Source organism: Gamsiella multidivaricata (genome assembly GCF_025024155.1).
Source record: "Gamsiella multidivaricata strain RSA 2152 chromosome Unknown BC939scaffold_4, whole genome shotgun sequence".
In the NCBI taxonomy this organism is placed as follows: domain Eukaryota; kingdom Fungi; phylum Mortierellomycota; class Mortierellomycetes; order Mortierellales; family Mortierellaceae; genus Gamsiella; species Gamsiella multidivaricata.
The window spans coordinates 388,845-410,529 of NW_026251712.1; the positions used below are offsets into that span (position 1 = coordinate 388,845).

Here is a 21,685-nt window from a genome sequence, read left to right on the forward strand (position 1 = left end):
CAGGGCGAAAGAGGAGAGCGGCAGCTTAGGAAAGAGGATGGACAATGGTGCATACACAACAGCAGGAAGGAGCATGAACAAACAAATAAGCTAGGCGGAAGCAAATGGTCTGTTAGCAATCATAACATGCATCCTGCGCCATTTATCCCGCTGGATGCCTGCCTTCCTTCGTTGTTTTTACAGAACCCTATTTTTTTTCCCTTTCCAACCCGGAAGGAGCAATGAAAAGAGAAGAAAAGAGAGATATGCATGAATAACAACGTGGAGCAGAGGGGAGGATGCCGCAGTGTCATATGGAAACATCATTCATGCCGATCTACGGAATCTTCAGGTGTACGATTCCATCAAGTGTGCAGTAGGGGAGGGTTTTTTTTCTTTGAGGAAAGGACCTTTGATAACTTAGACGCGCATACAGGTTAGATACTAAAACTGTAAAAAATATGCTCACTGTTCGGCAGTTTCATCTCATTCCCACCATGGAGCAAAAAAAGAAAATCCCCAGGCTCACATCTGCTCACCCTAGATGTAGTGCCCCAGTAGTTTCGGTCGTCGTGCAATGGTCGCCAACCTGTTTGAGAGCATGGGCATTAGGTGCATGCAGGATTAATTGCACATGGCCATGAGGACGGAGGAGGGAAGCACAAACATTCAGCTCCTTTCTGTTGCCTACTTGCTTACATAGTAATCTACGTATGAGAACAGGCACCGAATGGGTTGGCTTACCAAGTGGTGTAACCGCATGTCGTGCCCCTTGCCTTCTTGCCGATTGCCTTCTCTTCCTCTGACTCCCATGCACTGTAGCACAGGAAATTGGATGCTGCTGAGTGTCCCTTGAGTTCAATCTTTCCCTCGTTTACCCGCCGCTGTCTGCCCAGTGGGACGTATGTCCCTTCATCCAGTCCGCGGACTTGGTGTACTCTTCGTGCCCCCCTTTCGTACTCTTCGTATCCTTGGTATCCTTCGTAGACTGTACTCTTTTGTACTCTTTGTATGAAGAAAGACTAATGCATGCAGTGGCTCATCTTGTTTTGGCGCTATCCGTCGTTCCCCATCCCGTCATTATCGGCCTGATTTCTCAGGAACAGCAGTAAACAGCACGCTCTCAGATGCTCGTACAAAACCGTTCAGCAGCTGCGGTACCTTTTTCTGCCCTTCGCTTCGTTTTTAGTTCTTCCTTTTCATATTTATCCATTCAGCAGCTCATTCAAAAACTTCATCTCATTCTCTCTCTTTTTTTTTTTTTTTGTGGTCAAACACCATAAAAAACAATCGGCAGCCGATTCCTTCCTCCTCACACTCCTATACATACCATGGACACCGGTCCCAAGATCATCATTGTCGGTGCTGGCCTCGGCGGGCTCACAATGGCCCTTCTGCTCGAGCGGGCAGGCATTGATTATGTGGTCTTGGAGCGCAGCCACAAGATTCGGCCTCTAGGATCCGCCACAGGACTTGGGTTCAACATCATGCCCCTGTGCGAACAACTCGGCATCTGGGAAGACATGAAAAAGATATCCAAGACCATCGAGTTAACCACGGTCTTCAGAGACGACATGGATGTGATCCGTGAGGTCAAGCTGAAGGACAACAAGGCCTTGTAAGTGTTAGAGTTTCATTTTTCCCATCAGCCTTTCCTTTCCTCAAGCTTTAAACCATGTCCCTGAAAAAATTTACCCTATTCTTTAGGACGGGATACGACAGTCTAATAATGCCCAGGATAGACCTTCACGCCCTCTTGCTGTCGCGAGTGCCTGCGGAAAAGGTGCTCATGGGCAAGAAGGTTCTCTCCGTTCTCCAGAACGAGCACGGCGTCATGGTTAGGACATCGGACGGGATGACCCACGACGCAGACATTCTGATTGGCGCCGATGGTGCGTACAGTGGCGTGAGGCAGAGTCTATACAAGCAATTGGAGCGGGTTGGTCAACTTCCTCGATCCGACAGCGAGCAGTTGAAGGTGTGCCATACCAGCTTCCTCGGAACGACTGCCCCGTTGGACCCTGAAAAGTTTCCAGGCTTGAAGGACCATTTTTCGCATTGTGATACGATCATTGGAACTGATCGACCCGAAACTGTGAGCAAACCGTTGGGAGTCTTTTTTTTTTTTTTTTGAGAAACCATGCTTTTTGAAGGATTGGGACCCCCTTCCCAGTAAAAAGAAACAGCACTGATTAGTACATATTTCTTCGGGTTGATCTTATCTGTATATAGTGGAGATACTTTACAGTGCCAGACAACCGTGTCTGCTGGAGAATTGACGTCCAGCTCGAGTCCACAGTGTTCGAGGACAATGACACATTCCGTAATTCTGAGTATGGGCCCGAGTCATGTGAAATGATCCCAGAGGAGTGGAGGTCGTTCCGATTGCCGATCAACGGTACCATGGGCGATTTGATCGATGCGACGCCCAAGGAACGTGTTAGCAAAGTGATGTTGGAAGAGAAAATCTTCACGACATGGTATTATTCCAGAACGGTGCTCATCGGGGATGCATGCCACAAGATGCTACCCAATTTTGGACGAGGTAAAAACAGTTCTTGAAGCAACATTTGAAAGGATTTATCCTTAATTCCTTAATCACAAAGAAGGGAAGGGTAGAGAGAACAGGGGGTACTAACTGATCTGGGTACCTTTGTAGGAGCGCTCAATGCAATGATGGACGCGGTATCGCTCGCAAACGCACTTTACGAAATGCCCTCATGCAGTATGAAGCACCTTAGCGCGGCCTTTGAGGAATATTATAAGGAGCGCTTCCCTACGATGACCAGTGAGCTCGCAGCAAGTCAACAAATGTCCAAGGTCATGGCAGGACAGGTAATAACGACTATCCCAAATAATTTTTTCATACCATGAAGTGTTGAATGCATTCTATAACACTGTGCTTGTGCATCCATTTTTTTTTTTTTTTATTGTTTTCGATCGGAAAACAGAGCCGGCTAGATTCCGTTACGCGCCATGTGATGCTGAAATACGTGCCCAACTGGTTCCAACAAAAGAACGTGGAGTACGAGGCCACGGTGAGGCCCCAGGCGAACTTCATTCCGCGCGTATCGAATCGAGGCACGCTGCCGGTCAAACCCCAGAAGGAATCCAAAAAGTACGCGGCACTGGTAGCAACAAGGGGCGCCAAAGAAATCTGAAGATGATCTACGGTAACAATACCAATCAGCATTGGGTGAGGGCAAGGGTGCACGGGAAACCAACACTGTGTGCTTTCACGAATCGATTGTGTACAACCACAATTTTTCAAATATACAGTACAAAATATAAGCATTACACAACCATGTAACCATGTAACCATGTAACCATGTAACTATGTAACCATGTAGCCATGTAACCATGTAACAAGATCATCAACATGTTTATTGAGACCAGGCTAATGGCGCGGTCAGTCTGCAAAGGGAGAGGAGTGCATTGGGCCATGATTTAAGCAACAGTCGGCTCTATGGCTCTGAAAAGGCTAGAGACAAAGAGGACCGCCATGGAGGGGTTTCTTTGCCACTCAGAGCAAGGAGGATAGAAAGAGACAGGGCGGAGTTGGATGGAGCAAGATTGGGAAGATAAAGGAGACGGCGTAGAGTATGCAAACAAAAACCATTGTTGTCGAGGTGAGGTCTGCCCTGAACGATTGCGCCGACGGATGCAGGCGTTTATTACGAGGATTTGCACTCCGCTCATAAACAGATGCTTCGATAGACTAGTCTATGCAGAGTCCATCCTGGTGCTGTGTCGATTTGCAGAAAGGTAATTTGCGTCCGTTTGCGCACAAAAAAAACAACAACAGAGAGCAGGGTACCTTCTATCCGACCTTCACGAGCCATGGTACATCATCCCATTCTGCCCTCCCTCCTCTCATCCATCCCCTCATCAGCTCTTACCCCCTATCTGCTTTTAGGTCGTTTGTCCTTCCCACCCTATTTTTTTTGTCCTCTTTTTTTTTTAAGTCAGCATCTGCATCAAAAATGTTAGTCGCGCCCACGAAGCCAAAGGTCCTGATCATCGGTGCCGGCCTGGGAGGTCTCACCATGGCCATCCTCCTCGAGAAAGCCTCGATCGACTATGAGATCTTCGAGAGATCTGCGGCACCCAGAGCTCTGGGCAGCGCCACCTCGTTGACGCCCAATGTCTTGCCGCTACTGGAGCAACTGGGACTCTTGGAGGGACTGAGGCAGATCTCGAAGAAGGTCCTGGGATGCGGTATTTATCAAGAGGCACCTGAGGGTGATCTGAGCAAGGTAGGCGAGTCCAACGTCTCCGAATACGAGGCTGTGTAAGTGTGTCAGGATAACATTGTGCTGCTGGATTCTTTATTGTACTCATTGGCTGATCGCCTTCGGGGGAAAAGAGAGAGAGAGACAGATAAAATAATAATGAATTCTTTTTTGCGTTTTGTCATATCGTATATATAAGCTGCGGGTACCACTCCTTCATCATGGCCAGACCAGACCTCCACACACTCCTACTATCACACGTCCCCGCGCACAAGGTCCACTTTGGTAAACGGGTCCTGTCGATCTCTCAGGACGATGACCATGGGGTCTTGATCCGCACCAGCGACGGAAAGACCCACGAGGGAGATATCCTGATCGGGTGCGATGGCGCCTACAGTGGTGTCCGTCAATCGCTCTACAAGAACTTGGCGGCGGAAGGATTGCTACCGGCTTCGGATGGAGAGGATATGAAGGTCTGTCATATGAGCATCCTTGGAACTACAGAGCATGTGGACCCGAAGCAGATACCTGCAGTTGCAGAGGAACTCAGTCGTTGCGATGCTATTATCGGATATAACAAACCCCATACTGTAAGTCGTTGGACGAGAGCGCTATTGAGATGAGACTTGTTAAGATCAGTCCAGGATCGTATCATCTGAACAAAAGGGGTCTTTTTTTTTTTTCTGCGCGTGCGTAGTGGAGATACTTTGCGGTTCCAGGGGACCGTATCTGTTGGCGCGTGGATGTACAACTGGACTCCAAGACCTTCACACACACGGATGCGTTCAAGAATTCGGAGTGGGGGTCAGAAGCAAGCGGCTCAATCGAGGATGACTGGCGTGCGTTCAGGGTTCCGATCGGAGGCACGATCGGAGACCTGATCAATTTGACGCCTCAGGAGTCGGTGTCGAAGGTGATGCTGGAGGAGAAGCTGTATACGACATGGTATCATTCCCGGACGGTCCTGATGGGCGATGGTAATGTGTGCTGCGTAGTCGTCAGGGAGGATGTTTTGTGTTTTGTGAGACAGAGTCATTTCGTGTTCTAATTGCTGTGTTTCCTTTCCTTTTTTTGTTTAACGCGGACATCCCACAATATAGCATGCCACAAGGTAAAGATTGAGCAGTACACAAATATGATGCTGGAAGTACCCCTTGTTCTCTTATTTAACTCTTGTGCACTCTACCTTCACTTTTTCATAGATGCTTCCGAATGCTGGACGAGGTAAGAAGCGAGCAGGACTATAATATTTCAGCTGACTCAACAACAGACACCCTTCATTAATCTCTCGCCTGGGTATTTTTTTTTTTTTTTGCTTCATACGTTCGTTTTCAGGTGCAGTGAACGCGATGTTGGACGCCGTGATCCTCGCCAACGCGATCTACGAGATCGCAGACGACGCGACGCCCGAAAACATTCTCGCGGCATTCAAGGGATACTACAAGGAACGCTACGCTCACGCAAAGACTGATCTGGAGTCTAGTCAGTTCGCCGCCAGACTCCTTGCTGGACAGGTGAGTCAATCGACAGATCATCCTTATCGTTGCAGAGTACGCCTATCACCATGCAATGTCACCTAATCGCTTGTTTTCTTTTCTCTCCGATCTACGCTGCTTTTTTTTTTTTTTTCTTTGCTGGCACAAAAAGTCATGGACAGACGCAATCCTTCGAAAGGTGCTGTTCAATTTCATGCCGACATCACTCCAGCGAAAGACGTATGAGAAGACCTTATCATATAGACCGCAGGCTAGCTTCCTACCAAAGATCCCTAACCGTGGTACTGGACCGGTCGTGGCACAGAAGGAATCTAAACGATACGAAAGGGAGCAGGCCAAGGATGCTTGAAAAGGATGAGGGGGGAACACCAAGGAGACGACAGATCCAGAAAAGAAAATAACCAGGATCGAATGCATTTTTTTTTTTTCCTTCACTTGAGATATACCGCAAAATAAAATAATTATCGGCATGAACTAGTTTTTGAGTGTGCCGATCCCCTTTGTCCTGTAAGAATGTCTGTTGTTTTATGAAGATGATTTGCTCCGTCTAATGATGCTCCTTCTTGGCGCTCTCGGACGCCTTGCGCTTCAATTGCTCAATCCGATCCGACATGCCCTCCGTCACCGGTGCCTTTGGCTGTACACTCCCCGCCTCGTTTTCTACTTGCGCCGGTTTCAGAGTCGATCTAGCCCCTGTTGTCGCCGTCGTCGACAGATTCTGGTTCTGCTGGACCTCGGCCATGATCGTCCTAAGGGGCTCCTCCTCCGTCAACTCCGAGTGCAGATACAGCCGCTTCTTTAATTGGTTCCCGTCCGAGAGGATCCTGCCCCGTCCATCGCGCACAACAGACCTTTGACCAGCACGGATACGGATCGTCGAGAACGGTGCAGAACTCGGTTCCAGATCCGACACCTTGACGGTCGTGATTCGCTTGCTGCCCCAGAAGGAAAGGGTCTCGAAGGAGACAGGCGTTGAGCGAGTAATAATAACAGCGTTAGGGGGTTCTGAGGCGGTCGAGTCCGTGGAGGTGGAGTTTGATGGCGGGGTCGAGATGGGGTTGGGAATGGTGATCCTACGGACATAGGAGCCTAGGCACCATTGAACAAGCGCTGTTGATGATCCGCTGGTTGCAACAGCTATTTTTTTTTTTCGTAAGGCATAGAATGAGATAGGTTAGTATTGAATTGGGTGTTGGTAGCAGCGTTCAATTGTAATTTCCTCATCCGCACCCACCAGCGACTGCAAGTCCTCCACGCATTCCATTAGATATGCCCGCATCGAGAATGAAGATGAACGGACACAAAGCAATAGTCGCCGCAAGCGAAGAGACCGAAAACAGCTTCAATCTCTTGGCAGTTTGTGAAAAGGGACCCTCATAGATTTTGAGCTGGCTATCGGTGTGATGCGGGGAAATAAGTTCCGGTTCAGAAGATGAAGGTGGTGGAGGAGGAGGGGCTGCGGTGTGCTTTGTCCGGGAAGCTGGGATCGCAGTGACGACGGGCAGCTGGCCGTAATGAGCACGGATCAAAAACCGAGACGGGGCGGAGGATGTCGCATGCAAAAGCCCGACTCTGCGGAGAGTGCATCCTGATTGGAGAACAAGCATCCTGAAGAGTGGATCAGGCTATATAGAGAAGAAGTGTGCAAAACCAGGGGGGAATGGAGAGCGAGCCCCTGATCTTGTTGTGGCAGTTTCCGATTCAATGGTGACTTAAGGGTACGTAATTTACGCGCTCATAGCACAGCCAATCAGCACACGCGTCCATTCCCGAGACCTCGGGCTCATGTCGTTGGGTGATAAAGGACCCGCGATCTAATCTATTTTTTGCAGTGCTTCCAGGTATTTTAACCGGGCTTGCGTGCAATGACAAACAGGCCAAGGTCGCAGTTCACAATGAAGAAGCAGAGACGGCCGGTTGATTGTTCTAGACACTTTTATTGTACATGGCGGAAATCGTGGACCCTGCTTAATAGCTAGATATTGAGATTCGAGGAGGGATAGAGAGACAGAGAGAAAGAGACAAGGAAGAGTGCCGTAGTTAGAAAGGTGCCCTCAGCGTGCTCGCTCGCTCGAGTTTCTTCTCTGTACATCATTCTTTGCGCATTACATTGCTGTGAACCTTACAGCTCATCACGCAGCTCGCCCGAACGGGCGATCGTGATTGGGACCTTGGGTCGATCCGCGCGGTCGGTGTCAGTATTCTCGATCTTGGAGACCACATCCATACCCTCGACCACCTCGCCAAAGACAACATGGCGTCCGTCCAACCAATCGGTCTTGACAGTGGTGATGAAGAACTATTATGGATCAGGAAATGAAGTGTACATCGTGAGAATAGGATCTTACTCATCTTCAGCAGTACTGCTGCTACAGTTTGCTCGCTCTATTGCATACCTGGGACCCATTGGTGTCCTCTCCGGCGTTGGCCATGGAAACAATTCCAGGACCAGTATGCTTCAAATTAAAATTCTCGTCTTCGAATTTGTTGCCGTAGATGGACTTTCCTCCAGTACCATCGCCGTTAGTAAAGTCACCCTAATCATTCGAGGACGCAGTGTGTGTTAGAAGCCGCTAGGTCGTGAAAAAATGCAATAAAAGAAAATGAAGATAGCGCCGATAATCGATGTTTCTTACTCCTTGAATCATGAAATCCTATTGATAGCCATCGTGGATGTACAAATGAGCCCTTGATTAGCGATCACTTTTCAATCTATCAGCTGCAACAGAATCCAAAATCAAGGCAAAAGCGAGCAATCAAGTCTACCTCGATGACACGGTGGAACGAGGATCCCTGGTATCCAAATCCCTTGCTGCCCTTGGACAGTTCGAGAAAGTTTTTGGCGGTCTTGGGAACATCCTGTTGAACGAAACGCAGGCCAGACATAGAGTATATAGGGTGGTGTGTTAGATTGAAAGGTATCTTTGTAGAGGTTATTGCAGGCGAAGACGATGTGAGGCACCTACGTTGCCGAAGAGACCAATGACGATGCGGCCGAGGGGCTTGTTGCCTTGCTCAATGTCAAAGTAGACTGGACAGAAGCACAAGATAGGACGTTAGTCGCAGCTCAGTCATCAACCCTGAGTCGGATGAGATGGCTGATGCGAGAATGAGTATAGAGATGCGTTACCTCTGTTGGTCACAGTTGGTGCAGCTTGAGCAGAGACCGCAAGGGTGACAGCAGCGATGCAGTAGACGAGAGTACTCTTGAAGATCATGGTGATGGCGATGGCGATGGCGTCGGTGTAATGGTGGTGATGATGATAAGAACAAAGAAAGCAGAAGTCGAGAAATATGTTATATCGTTTCCTCTGATTTTTTTTGGCATAGTACGATGCTGTAGACAAGCCAAGAGCCCATTTTTTTTATATACTCTCTTCCTCAGTAAAATGGCCCTGCCTGGCCCCTTATACGAGCCGTCACCATCTTTGTCCGCACTTTCCTCTTCTGATCAGAAAAAGAAAGAAGGCGCGAATCCTAGCAAACCAACACATCAGTCATGGATGGCTAGCTTCGACGAACAATTCTACAGCTGTGGCCCGACCTATCTGTCCCGTCCTGGAGGCCGATGATTTTCTCCAAGAAATGGATTCTTGGTCGCGCTCAGCCGCCTACCGCTGCCGGCAATATCAGCTATACCAACCCCTCACATCCACACCACCAACACAGCCATCGATTGCGACTATAGCGACCCTATCAGTGATGCGCGCCAACCTCAGACCAGCCATTGCCGCGCGAGATCATTCAGGTGCCAGGAGCATGGGGCCTATGGCCACAACCCCACCGCCGACCCTCTCTCTCGTCGTCAATTACTAACGAGCAAAATCTTTTTTCCGTCTGTCTCGACCTTTGCCTGTGAACCTGCACCCGATAATGGGGCGACCGGACATGCCATCGGAGGTGTCTCCTCCTTCGATGGTCATCTCCCCTGCTGCTCTCTTCTTACTGCGATTGATTTTGGACCATCCTGGCAGCTAACGCACGACTGCTTGGATCTTGGTCATATAGAGAGTCAACTATAGCGAACATGGGCCAACTAGTTTGGTCGTTACTACATCCTGGTCACACAAAGAGCCTTCGCATGTAGCGCACATACCAGTTATTTATTGAAATACGGAATTACTTCTTGATGTCCAACATGAACAGCGCCACTTGGTGCTCCAGTGCCTCGCAAAACTCTTTCGTCACTTTGGTTTTGAACTCCTGTTTCCTTTCCTTATCCTCATCCTTATCTCCATCCGCTGGTCTGCTGTCCTCCTTCTTGCCATCACTGTTCAAGGACACATAAGGATCGCCATACAACTGCGCGATGCGCTCCTTGACCTGCTCCCTACTCAAGTTCTGCTCCATCTCCTGTTGTTGCGTAAGCTTTCCCTTCAGCATCGGAGCTTCCCCATCCTCAGATCCATCAGCGTCCGACGTTCCGCTACTGCCACTGGCAATCCCCTCTGCATCCTTTCTTCGCCTGCCTTCATCAGCAGCAGGTGCTCTGGCAGCCTTCATCCTGCGTTCCCAAAGACGACACCGACTACGCTCGTCCGTGATCCAGTTGATGTACTCTGTCTCCAGTAGTCTTCGCTCAAGCTGTTTTAGCACCTCAAAAGTCACGAGAAGATCATGTCTCAAGATTCCAACCCGATCCCGCTGGAAAATAATTCTGGTCGCCCATCGACGATGGTGGGGTAGGAACCATGGGTGTCGTGTCGCAGCCTCCTCTTCCTGACTGAAGACTGAAGCGCGCGATGCAGCTGTGGGCTGTACAGGTACCAGAGACGTTGCTGTGCCCTCAAATGAGGCCTGACTGTCGTTTTGATCGGAATACCACTCTAGAGGCGGCTGGGGCCATGGTCGGAACGAGTCTCGGGCCTCCATAAAAATATCAAAGCACTTTGGATCAATCGTCTGCCCATCGTCAAACCCATCCAGCTCTCCGCTCATCATCTGTTCCTCCAGATCCTTAAGGTATACAGCTCTGGCAGCAACACGAACGTTCTTGGGTCCATCACGGTACATAGAGTCGTCATGGTGTTCTCGGCTGAAGATACGATGCAGGGGTTCCGGGTAGCCCTTCAATCGGCTGGTGTAGCCTGTCAACGATCCTGTCTTCAATCTCCATGCGGTGTCCAGCATCCGCTGGCTGTTGTACGCCGCCCAGATGTTGATCAGAGACGAGACCACAAGAACCAAATAGAGGAGTTTCGTAGACATCGCGCGCCTTTCTTTCTCATCTTTCGTGTAAACGAACCCGAGTACGTTCTTCTTGATCCACTCAGCGCTTCTACCTGACCTAGACTTGGCCTTGGCGTCTTGAGATTCCTTTTCGACCAGAGTGCTCCGACTAGGACGTCCCAGGAGTCGTGTGCGGCTCTCCTTTGATCCAATTGGTACGAATGACGGCTGCGATCCTGTTGGCCAATGACCCTGAACACGAGCGCCAGAATAGTGGACTTTTCCTGAACCAGCTGCAGTGCTGACCGTATGACGCCTGGCGCCTGGCACACGGCTATCCAATGCTGCACCAGCTGCAACATCCGCATTTCCATCTTGCGGGTTCAATAGAATGCTGTGTCCGTCATTATCCGGACCATCTAAAGAAATCATGATCTTCGAGGACTCTGTTCGACCATGCATGCCAGGTCTGTCCCCAGTGACAGTCGCAGGGGCCGAGTGCGGTGGTCGTGCGGGGTTTCGCTCCTGACCACGACGTTCGAGGTGCAGCTGCAGGATTTCTGAAATATCCTTGATCGTCTCCGCAGTACCCTTGAAGACTGCTCCCTTGATCATGGCTTTGACCATTGGGTTCTTGTGCCATTCAATACCGCTAGAGCAGGTCAGCTTGCTCCGGTTCTTGTCCACATAAGTGACGCAGTACCTACTCATTGGAGTGAATGCGTCGCTGTATGGCATCGCTGCGACATTGGATCGGATTATGTAAGAGTATCGAATGTAGTCTTCATCGACTTCACAGGTCTGGGTCTCGACACAGTCCGCCTGGTTCAATTTCACAAGCGGGTTGTTCACAACCATCAGGAACTTTACGATCCTCTCACGGTGCCCTCCAGCCTTCTCCGTCCACTCGCCAACGCTTTGCACTACAAAATCCATAAAAGAAAATAGTAAGCGTTCAGCTCATTGTGATTCTCTAGATTATTTTTACCAAACTGCAACGGACACCGTACCTTTGTTATTGCGACGAGCATGAAACTCCTTCCATACGGGACTATTGTCACCAAACAGCAGGTGATTCAATGTCTTTGCCGAAACATCATAGGTTTGTTCCAGCTCGACCTTCTCCATATGGCCTGAGCAGTTGCATGCCGCAGGACCAGACGGCAGCTCCACCGAAGCCGGAGGTTCTATCAGACATAGATATGCATTCAGCAAATGATTTAGTGTCCATGAACAAACCCTAGCAGCTCCAGAAAAAAATCTCGACGTTTACCTTCATCAACGTCATTCCAATCGTCGTCATCGCCCCTGACAGAAGTCGCATCGCCGGTATCCCTGCTCTCTGCTCCGGATGTCCCACTATTTCCTGAAGGATGTGTTATTCTCCCTTCGCGGGTTATCAAATGGCTCGACTCTGTTTCCGCCAACGACCCCGATCCAGCACTTCCCTTGGGTTTGCTCGTAATTAACATTGTTCTCCTGAACAATTCCTTGACGGGAAGTCGATCCTTGGCCTGATGCACGTTCGTCCAAATTAGATGCAGTACCTGATACTCAGTGTCTGTCAGGGTAAATTGCGAAAAGATATGCTGTACGCCATCCATGGTTTCGATACGCCACTCTGTCGAGATGTCTTTTTGCTCGCACTCGATACCCCGAATAGACGAGAACCGGTACATCCGTTTTGTTTCCACACTCAGTCCGCGCGCATAAAAGTACATTCCAGATTGTGTCAAGAAGACACGACCGTAAACCATGATCGGCTTATCGGGACGCGAATCGTCCAGATAACCGCTAGTCCACGAATGGAGCACGTATTCCTTGGAATGGACTTTGGTTCCATGGAAGCGCAGATGTAATTCTCTATTGCGCACGACCAATTCCATAGGGTAGTGAGGGATTCTATTGCAGATAAATCGAACCATAGTATCAATACCCAAGTTAGCGTCTCATATCAGCAAGGCACTCTGTTGTGTTTGTGAATGTTCGAAGACATACTCTGAGACGGCAAGAGGTGTTGTCCTGGGAACCAGATGAAGCGTGCTTGTCATCAACTTCTCGATCTCCGACATTTGGTGCGTGTGTCCAGAACGCTGCTCAGGACCGGCAGGAACGTCGCCAATGGACCAGGACCTCACATGGGCGGAGGCATCCGTTTCCACTGTAGATGGGCGAAGAGATACATCCGTTTCGACTGTAGTACCCTGTCCTTCTCCACTGGTCTTTGTCTCGGACTGATCCGCTGGATTTGTTGCCTCTGCATTGTTGTCCGCACCATCAACGGTTGTTGAGTCAGTCCCAGACCCGGTCTTGTTAGACACAGCGTTGTTTCCAAGAAGCAGACTGACGCCCGGAACGTTCACAGCCCATCCCAGCCCTAACAGTCCCGCAGATTTGGATTCTTCCGAGTCATTGTTAGATTTCTCGCGCGCCGCTGCCTCGGATTCCAGCAAGTTCTCGCCTGAAAACGAAAATCCCGAATTGCCAGAGTCGGGTATGGGCGAGTATGGTTCATCAGACTCTTGGGGTCGAGGGAGATGTTGTTGCAAGAGTGCATCTCGCTTAGCAGCCTCAAAGGTCTCGACCCAGCTCATCAAATCATCCTCCGCCTCTGCCTGTAGCAAATAAGACCTAATGAACAAACCACAAGCAAGCAGGGTTAGAAACTTATCGAAAAAATTCTCTTGCTAATCCTTGGTCATTTGCAGGTGATGCTTACTGGGTTGCACAGACGACTTCGAAACAGAATCGGCGTTCCATTTGGACCATAGCTAACCCTTGACTTCCGGTAGTGGGGTTTCCGCCTCCATTCACAACCATCGAAGAGCCCGACGAGGATCCATACCGCACCTCGCACAACAAGACTGCAATTCTTTCGCTCTGTACCACCTGAGATCCAACTGTCGGATTTGACACGACGCTCTCAAAGCCAAACTCTCCTTCCTGAATAAAGAAGTATTTGCGTTGCCATACTGGAGCACGATTCCTGGGCTGAGGGATCCGGATGTTGAGGTACCCTTGCTTGGTTGTCGGGGTACCATAGCCGAGATGCGTCTGAGGGAGAGGGATATGTGTTGGAGAACTGGAATTTGACAGCGGAAGGTTGCTCACAGAGTTTGGTAGCGAGAGTGATGACGAATTATTACTCCTGGGCAGCGCAGTGTTGATGGAGAGGGTATCTGCGGCGGAGGCGCCTTCCAGGGGTGCGAGAACGGTGTTACTTGGCTTCTGTCCTACTGCAGCTGCGCTGAGATTGGGCATGGAGGGCTGTGCTTGAAGCTGCTGTATTGGAATGGGCTGCCGGTTATTATTGCCGGGGGTCGAGAACTGCGATATCGTAGCAGGTCGTGCCATGAGTGTGTTCAAAGGCATCTGTCCTGCCATCTGAGCAGCAAAGGCCGACCCTAAAGCCGCATGTCCGATCGTCGACTTTGGTGTAGGCACACTGTTAGAATAGCACTTCAAGGATCGACTCGGCTTCCAATACTCAATTGCGTCGGCTGTGTATCGTTCCCTGCTCTGCTCTAGTTCCTGCAGGGTGATAGTGCTGGCATCTTTATGACCCTTCATATACGTCTTCAACTGCAAGACCTGTAAGGCCATTCTTCCAAAATGATCCGCATTGCCTGAAAAGTAATCGTGTTGAGTGGCGATCAGGTCCAGAAACTAGAGGAGAAGGTCGAATGACGGCGTAACAAGACATTAGAGTCGACACAGGCGACATAAGATCTTTTGCTTTCCTGTAATTACAAGAGGAGCAGGACAACCATAAGATGGCAAAGACTGAAGCACCTACCACACCAAGGACTAGCTGATCCAATGCATCCTGAAACTTGATACAGAGCATCGAACAAGACATGGCTGCTTGGATATAGGCCTTGCGGGTGTCGTAGAGCTGAAATGCTTCCTCTCTGAGTGCGCTGGGTTCCTTTTGTCGGCTCTGTCCGTTGTATTTGGCAAGGGTGCTCTCGTACTTTTCCAGAGCCTTGTCAAAGACCTTTTTCGATTCCTTGAACTCCTTGAGATCCGTTTTGAGAAAGTCGTCCAATGGCTTCAGCACCTGTTCGTTTACCTCAGAGATGTATTTGTTTTTGAGGGCCAGCGTTGTCCGAAATGCGTCGCCTGTCAGCTTCATAGCAGGAATTGTATATTGTGAACCTAAACAGGACATTCGGACATGCGGTTAGAACGAGACGTTTCTTATCAATAATACCGCACATTGCAAGAGGCGGACTAGCAACATGAGGAAAGTGGGCACGCGATAAGAGTCGAAGGCTGCAGCTGTCCTCTCTGTTGACTCGAGATCAACTGACAATCTGACAATATGAGGTAAAATGCAAGTGCTCGGAGGACAGATCATGGGTGTCGTCCACGCCCTCCCCTATCCATTGGCCAACACCAAATCCCGGGCAAATAGCCATCGATCGCCATATGTCCACCCCAGGAAATAACTAAGTGGGAGCATACTCAGCATGCTCTGGGACAAAAGCGGAACCTCGGCCCGCTTGTTGAGGACGGAAGTGACTTCATTCAGGCCTATGATCTCATATTTCATCGAAAGAGGACAGACAGGGTTTATGGCGGAAGCAGATGGTAAGTATGACCATTGCTGGCCGGTATCAATGTCGAAGAGCACACATTTCAACAAAGATCGAACACTGGTGCAGACATACGTTCCCATTCCTCTGTGAACTGGTTCATGGATCGTTGCTAGTAAAAAAAAGTGATTTGAACAGCGCTAATAAGCAGTTGTACTGTTTCATCTGCGCGCAGACCAATTCAAGGCCCATTCTCAAGTACTAAGCAACGTCTTACCAACGCTGTGAGCCAGCTTTCGATAAAAAAGACCTGGCCCTCAAACAGCTTGATGTTGGCTCGGAAGTTGGGGTTGTCAAGCAAGGCGTCTTCGAGTGTTATGTTGGCGACAGGCATCATAGCTGCTACACCCTCGGTTGCCGTTGGACCAGGCGGGACCGAAGGGGGATTCGGAGGTACGGTCAGCATGTTAATGACAGGTTGAGATGAGAGGACTGTGATGAGAAGAGAAGAATGTGGATGAGTGTGGCAGGGAGTTAATGAGAGATGTGAAGAGCGTAGCAAGTTACAGCGACCCGTGGACGTGTTTTATTATTGAGCTAGTCTATGTATATCGAGTATAGTTTGGTGCGCGAGTAATTATTGAGCATGCCAAGGGGAGAAATACCGTCTGCAGGTCGATTACGCTTCAACTGGTTTTAGCCCATTGAGAGTTAACGTGTGGATCGTTTCCCATGTTCCTGGAGATCCCAAGATGGCCTTGCGGGATCCTCGCACAAAGATTGATTATGGCAGACAAAGACCCCTCTTTTTTTAAAAAAAAAAAAAAAAAAAAAAAGCTGCTGACTTTTGCATTAAAGAGTGAATTCCAAGAAACAGAAAGTGGATATGAGTGTATGAAAGACCTCCATTGAACATTGAATGGGCTGCGCCAAGAGACGGTCCCCCCATAGCCACATGTTCTGTATATGCATCTCGAGCATCGCCTTGAAGTTGTTCGGGAAATATGAACACGTAGCCAGGGCGTATGCATTTCAAAACCAGTAATGCCTTTGATAGACTAGGCTGTGTTCTTTGAAGAATAAACTAGGCAATTGTTTGCCACATGCTCATCTGCCATCCCTTTTCAGACAAACGACCCAATTTTATTTCGCTATGACTTGCTGTGTTCGCTCTACACGACATAGAACAGCTCCGTCCGCTCGTATATGTTCTTCTCGTCGTTCTCGATTGTGGGGTAGAACGGAATCACGCCGTCCTGTGCACTAATGTACATATTGTTGTAGATCTTCCAGTAGATCTCTCGGACCTTACGCGCCGGATGGAACAGACCCTGGACCACATATTGTAGGGTCGTACCCGAGCCCAGCGCTACAGTCAGACCATCGATAGCATCCATCACTGCGTTGATCACATGGGGCGACGTCTCGAAAATATTAGGCCACACATAATTAAGCAGATGAAGTAGCGCATCTTCACATCCAAGGCCAACAACACCCAGGGACATATCTAATCGGAACATGAAACCAAGAAATCAAAATAATGAACAGTAAAACAGTCGTTAGCTGCGAGTCCTTCAATTGCTGATGATCAATACAGGAACGGAAACGCACAATCGAATCAATATTTTCGCTTACGTTTCACAGTGGTACATGCGGTCTGACGATGAACGAGATCGCGATCCATGAGTGCATCCTCAAGCAGCGGTGTAACCGCATAAATATAGTCCTTGCCCATCTCTCCGATATACTCGAATACCCATGCCAGCGACTATATATGATAGAGCAAACAGGCAGTACTCAAACGTTAGTAAGTATGTTCATGTTCTTCCGAATCGACATTACAAACCTCATAGAGATGAGCTTACCTTTAAGACACCGTTCTGGACGTTGAGTTCAGGCACACGGTATTCATTCATCAATGCTGGCAACACTGTGAAGGGTGCACATGTCTCGGCGACGATGGCAATAGCAACCGTTGTGCACACACGGTTCTGACGCTCCTGCACCTTCAAGTTGTTGAGCAACGTTGCCAATACATCCTGCGGTCCAATGGCCTTGGCGATATATCCAAAAGTATTGACTGCTGCTCGACGAATGCCCTTCTTGTGTGCCTTCAACATATCCAATAGCTCGAAACAGACACGCATCCATTCTCTTGCGCTCACATACTCCGCTCCACGATCTGCAATACGGCCAACCAAATCGATATTGTTCTCCTGTACTTTCTCGTGTCGATTCTTGAGAATAGGCGTCAGGCGAGGAAGCAGATCCTTGATCGGTGGTGTCATGCTGCTCATACCGATCACATTGACAATCGCCTTCAATGCACCCAGGATAGAGCCCAGGACTTCAGGGTATTCCTCTCCAAGGTATTCAAACAGAACAAGACCGAGATGACCCATCAGCTTCTCTTCTCCGCAGGTCTTCATCACCACGGCGATTCGCGAGATCAAATCTGCAGCTTGCTGTCGAACCTTGGCAGATTTGTTGTTCAGGCGCCAAAGAATGGTCGAAGTAATCTGGGGGAGATAGGCCTTGCTGCGATATCCGAGAGCGTTGACCACTGTGCCGAAACCGTTGAGCATAACAATATCCTCCACTGTCTGTTCCTGGAAGGCGTACAAGATACCGTCGATGAGAACCTCCTCCAGCCGGCCGTCGATATCTGCGGCACCCAGCTGTGCGATCACCTTCTCGATCGTCTCCATGACCATCTTGCGGTAGGGCTCCGACTCGTCCTTCAAATCCTCGACGATCCTGGAAATAATCTCTGTCACGCCAACTTTCTGCGCAAGTTCGACTGTGGTTTCAACCAGTTGTTTGTAGTTCCTTCGGTCCAATGCCATGCGACGCACCCAAAAGTTCTTGAAAAACTCTGGCAAAATCTCCTCCTTGATGTACTGAGGTGTAACTCCATCCGTGCCAGCACATTGCTTGACAACTTTGAGCACAATCTTCTTCATCTCCTCATCTGGAGACTGGAACTCCCTGATCAGAGTGGGCATGACCTCCTTTGTGTAATAGTTGGCATATTCGGCGTCCATCAGGGGGATGATATATCCAATGGCCTTGAGAAAAGCCGCAAGGCCCTTTCCTCGGTGCTTGCGGATGCCTGACCAGAGAGGCGCGAGTACAGAGTCGAAAGATTCGATACCGTAAGGATGGGCAGCCTCGGCCAATGCAGCGATAGCGAGAGATGTGATTGTCCTGACCTTCTGCTGTTCATCCTCCAAACCCTTGGCGATGGCGTCGACCAGGTTCTTGAGATGGGGCAGAATAGCGCATCCGAGCAAAATGGCAATCTGTTGTACAATCTTAATACCGGTATGTCGAGCCTGCCACGACTTTTTACTGTTTGGTACAGCCTTCAAGAAGGGCAGCAGTGCTGGGATACCAAGTGCAGAGGCGACAACGGAGAACGCACGCGCTGTCGTATTTCGAACGTATTCATCGGCATGGTCAATATCGGGACGCATTGTCGCAATCATGGTGACGAGTCCGGCTGCCTTACTCAAGTTGCTGATAATCTCTCGACCTTCTACACGCGCGTAGTAATCCTCATCAATCAGCAACGGCTCAATGACGACCAGGATCTTGTGGACATATGGGCGCACAAGATCATCCAGCTTGTACAAAATCCTGTCAATGACTTTTACCAACAAGTGACGCTCCTGGTCTTCAAGCGTTGGCGACATGAGCAAAGGCAAAATTTGGTTGAAAAGAGGTCCCGCGCCAAAATCTCGCGCCTTGTCCGTGATTGTCCTAAGAGCAGCCTTTCGCATAGGTGGTGTTCCGTTCTTGATCTTCAACAACAACCTCATGATCTTGCGCTCCTTGATGTCCTCCGGTGACATAGCCGATTCGTCCTTCTCGTCCAATAACTTTCCGAAATGCTGCATATCCTCCTGCTTGAAGAACGGAAGATTGCTGCCACCAGGAATCTCTACCTCGGGTGCAATACCATAGTTCTGCTTCATGTTTTCGTCCTGCATCATGAATCCACTTCCAGCATAGGGTGTGGGTGTCGCCATGAGTTTGCGGGCAGGTGTGCGAATAGGCTGGTAGGTGGTGGGTTGGTCAAGAATTTTGTAGCCGGTTGTAGGAAACATGGCGTCTAGATCTTCGTCCGAGAGAGGTCGGTTACGCATGTCGATCTCGTGCTCCCAGCGCTGCGCGTTCATCGCTTCGGGAGTCATAGGCACAGCAAGGTTGGGTGTGACCATGCCGAGCTGTCCAGCTCCCATTGGAGTGGCGCCAAACATGCCTGAAGGTGCGACTGGTGTCTCGTCCCATCTCGAGCGCTTCGCTGTTGGTGTCTCGGTAACTCCAGAAGCCCTCGGCGTAGCGTCCCATGATGATGTACTGTTGGCAACTGGTGTCTCATCCCAACGGTTTCGCTTCTTGACCTCCGCCTTTGGTGTCTCCTCCCACCGGTTTGTTGGCGCAGCAACGTGGTCGTCTGGTTCGTTCCATGATGAGGTCGCAGCGGGTGCCACGACAGGTGTAGCTACATCCCAACGTCTTTTCCGTCCAGTAGGTGTAGGTGGGGGTGGTGCGTCCTGTCCTGTAGCCTTCTGTGCCTCCTTCTTCTTTTCCGCAATCTTTTGAAGGACTCGCTGCTGTTCGCGCTCGAGTTCCGCTTCTCTCATGACCTCCGCATATGATCTTGCATCTGAATCAGCAACATCACCCTTAGCGAAGGGATCCAATCTGGTAGGAGAAAGGACTCTGTTTAAGCGTCGCTTGTTGTAATCGTCTTCTCTGTCGATGATTCTCTTTGATTCGACTCTTCCTGCAAACGGATCGGTATCATCTCCATCCACGGATGCCAAATGAGCAAAGGCTTCCTTAGGTGCAGTATATGAGGATAGTTTCTTGCTGTTCTGGGCCATGCGCTTTGAGAGCTCATCCTCCTCCTCGTCATCATCCATGGGGAGCTCTGTCGAGTAACCCTCAAATTTGTTACCACTGCCATAGATATCCTGATCGTATCCAACTCCCGTCAGGGACACGCGCGTGTCCTCGCGCTGAGTCGCTTTGTCCTTCGCCCGCTGCTCTTGCGTCGCCTTGATCTGCGCAATGGTGTCTAGATTAGAAGAAGCATAGGATTGATTAGAAAGCTGAGTTGATCTCACGATGATGCAAAGGCGATTGCCATGCAGCCTACCGTCAGACATGCTGGCTCGAGGGGATCCTTGGTGTCGAAGTTTGTTATTACTGACGGCGAAGCCTCGTTACTGAACTAAACCGAGAAGGATTTCCTTGTCCTGAGGTGAGGTTATGAAAAGGATGCCAAGGGGTGGAGGAGATGCAGGCAGAATGGTGTTGCAGGGAGAAAGATTGTCAGGGTTGGAATACAGCAACGACATGAAATCCGCACATCTGCGCACCTATTACGTCACCGAAGTGGCTTCTAAGCGTCGCATACGACATGGGAAATCATCAGGGGGAATGTGGGGGCGGCACACAAGAAAAACTATTCTGGCTACTATTCCTCGCGGGGTCGGCGCGTTCTCTGGAGGATCGCCATGATCTGTTCCTCCTCCTCCGAAGCCTTTCTCTTGGATGCGTTTTGGGCGGAAGTTTCTATTTGTGCAAACTTCCCTTTATGCACAGCTTCCTAGTAAAACATTAATATTCTGGTGGCGATTGTACACTATTAGTACATGTGCGTATCTGCAACAATAGTCGACTGTCTTCATTGCTGATATTTTTCTTCGATTGACCTCTCTCTGTTACCAGATGTTAGGATAGGACCCTGAGATCTTTGCCTAAGTAACAAGGTCTTTGTAAGCCTTAGATGAATTGCACCCTTGTTCTACAAGGCCTGCATGCCTTAACCCCCTCCGCTGCCTCTGAGTGTGGATAGACGCGAAACATATACTTTCAATTAGGATAAATTTTTCTTATCCAGTTAGGGCAATCGTTGAAGCCGCCGCAAAGCTTCCCGTCTAGTGCCGGTCGCTATCCACTGCTGTCCACTACTATCCAATTACGGAGAGGTCACGACAGCCCCACCGAGTCCGCGGTCAATGTAGCGCTTGCAGTCAACGTATGCGTATGCGCAAGTTCTTGTGTCCGGTTGGGCAAACCTTTCTCAACAGCTAAGACACGTCGATGAAGTAAAAAAATCGCCGGCAGATACGATCCCGTATTCCTAAGCGCAAGTGTTCGCATTTGCATCCATAAAGGAACAACAGACCAAGACCAGTAAAATTTATCTTGCGAACGGAAAAGCTTTTGAAGGTCCAATAGCGGCTTTATCAGACAA

The 21,685-nt window shown here is 49.5% G+C and overlaps 6 protein-coding genes across 6 annotated transcripts; 2 read left to right on the top strand and 4 right to left on the bottom strand.

Annotated features, from left to right (window-relative positions):
- Positions 1 to 1,236: 1,236 nt before the first annotated feature.
- BC939DRAFT_437182 (uncharacterized protein) lies at positions 1,237 to 3,293 on the top strand. The gene is made up of 5 exons (XM_051553663.1): positions 1,237 to 1,597; positions 1,687 to 2,074; positions 2,212 to 2,524; positions 2,639 to 2,814; positions 2,931 to 3,293. The coding sequence occupies exons 1-5, from the start codon at positions 1,311 to 1,313 to the stop codon at positions 3,138 to 3,140; spliced, it is 1,374 nt and encodes a 457-aa protein (XP_051416958.1). The 5' UTR covers positions 1,237 to 1,310; the 3' UTR covers positions 3,141 to 3,293.
- A 515-nt stretch (positions 3,294 to 3,808) lies between these two features.
- BC939DRAFT_437188 (uncharacterized protein) lies at positions 3,809 to 6,193 on the top strand. The gene is made up of 7 exons (XM_051553664.1): positions 3,809 to 4,270; positions 4,411 to 4,801; positions 4,909 to 5,188; positions 5,312 to 5,322; positions 5,414 to 5,435; positions 5,547 to 5,725; positions 5,859 to 6,193. The coding sequence occupies exons 1-7, from the start codon at positions 3,963 to 3,965 to the stop codon at positions 6,054 to 6,056; spliced, it is 1,389 nt and encodes a 462-aa protein (XP_051416959.1). The 5' UTR covers positions 3,809 to 3,962; the 3' UTR covers positions 6,057 to 6,193.
- Positions 6,194 to 7,358, bottom strand: BC939DRAFT_437189 (uncharacterized protein). Its single transcript, XM_051553665.1, has 2 exons — positions 6,942 to 7,358; positions 6,194 to 6,844 (listed from the first exon to the last, which is right to left on the bottom strand). The coding sequence occupies exons 1-2, from the start codon at positions 7,312 to 7,314 to the stop codon at positions 6,255 to 6,257; spliced, it is 963 nt and encodes a 320-aa protein (XP_051416960.1). The 5' UTR covers positions 7,315 to 7,358; the 3' UTR covers positions 6,194 to 6,254.
- A 301-nt stretch (positions 7,359 to 7,659) lies between these two features.
- Positions 7,660 to 8,997, bottom strand: BC939DRAFT_437193 (cyclophilin B precursor). The gene is made up of 6 exons (XM_051553666.1): positions 8,838 to 8,997; positions 8,674 to 8,738; positions 8,474 to 8,566; positions 8,344 to 8,361; positions 8,104 to 8,244; positions 7,660 to 8,006 (listed from the first exon to the last, which is right to left on the bottom strand). Exons 1-6 carry the CDS (start codon positions 8,923 to 8,925, stop codon positions 7,830 to 7,832), a joined length of 582 nt encoding a protein of 193 aa, XP_051416961.1. The 5' UTR covers positions 8,926 to 8,997; the 3' UTR covers positions 7,660 to 7,829.
- Positions 8,998 to 9,781: 784 nt separating this feature from the next.
- BC939DRAFT_437194 (uncharacterized protein) lies at positions 9,782 to 15,961 on the bottom strand. Its single transcript, XM_051553667.1, has 9 exons — positions 15,692 to 15,961; positions 15,550 to 15,586; positions 15,344 to 15,412; positions 14,673 to 15,034; positions 13,596 to 14,542; positions 12,875 to 13,507; positions 12,150 to 12,778; positions 11,887 to 12,063; positions 9,782 to 11,799 (listed from the first exon to the last, which is right to left on the bottom strand). Exons 2-9 carry the CDS (start codon positions 15,575 to 15,577, stop codon positions 9,827 to 9,829), a joined length of 4,818 nt encoding a protein of 1,605 aa, XP_051416962.1. The 5' UTR covers positions 15,578 to 15,586; positions 15,692 to 15,961; the 3' UTR covers positions 9,782 to 9,826.
- Positions 15,962 to 16,540: 579 nt separating this feature from the next.
- Positions 16,541 to 20,850, bottom strand: BC939DRAFT_485873 (splicing factor 3B subunit 1). Its single transcript, XM_051559321.1, has 4 exons — positions 20,582 to 20,850; positions 17,280 to 20,500; positions 17,050 to 17,182; positions 16,541 to 16,921 (listed from the first exon to the last, which is right to left on the bottom strand). The coding sequence occupies exons 1-4, from the start codon at positions 20,589 to 20,591 to the stop codon at positions 16,587 to 16,589; spliced, it is 3,699 nt and encodes a 1,232-aa protein (XP_051416963.1). The 5' UTR covers positions 20,592 to 20,850; the 3' UTR covers positions 16,541 to 16,586.
- Positions 20,851 to 21,685: the final 835 nt, after the last annotated feature.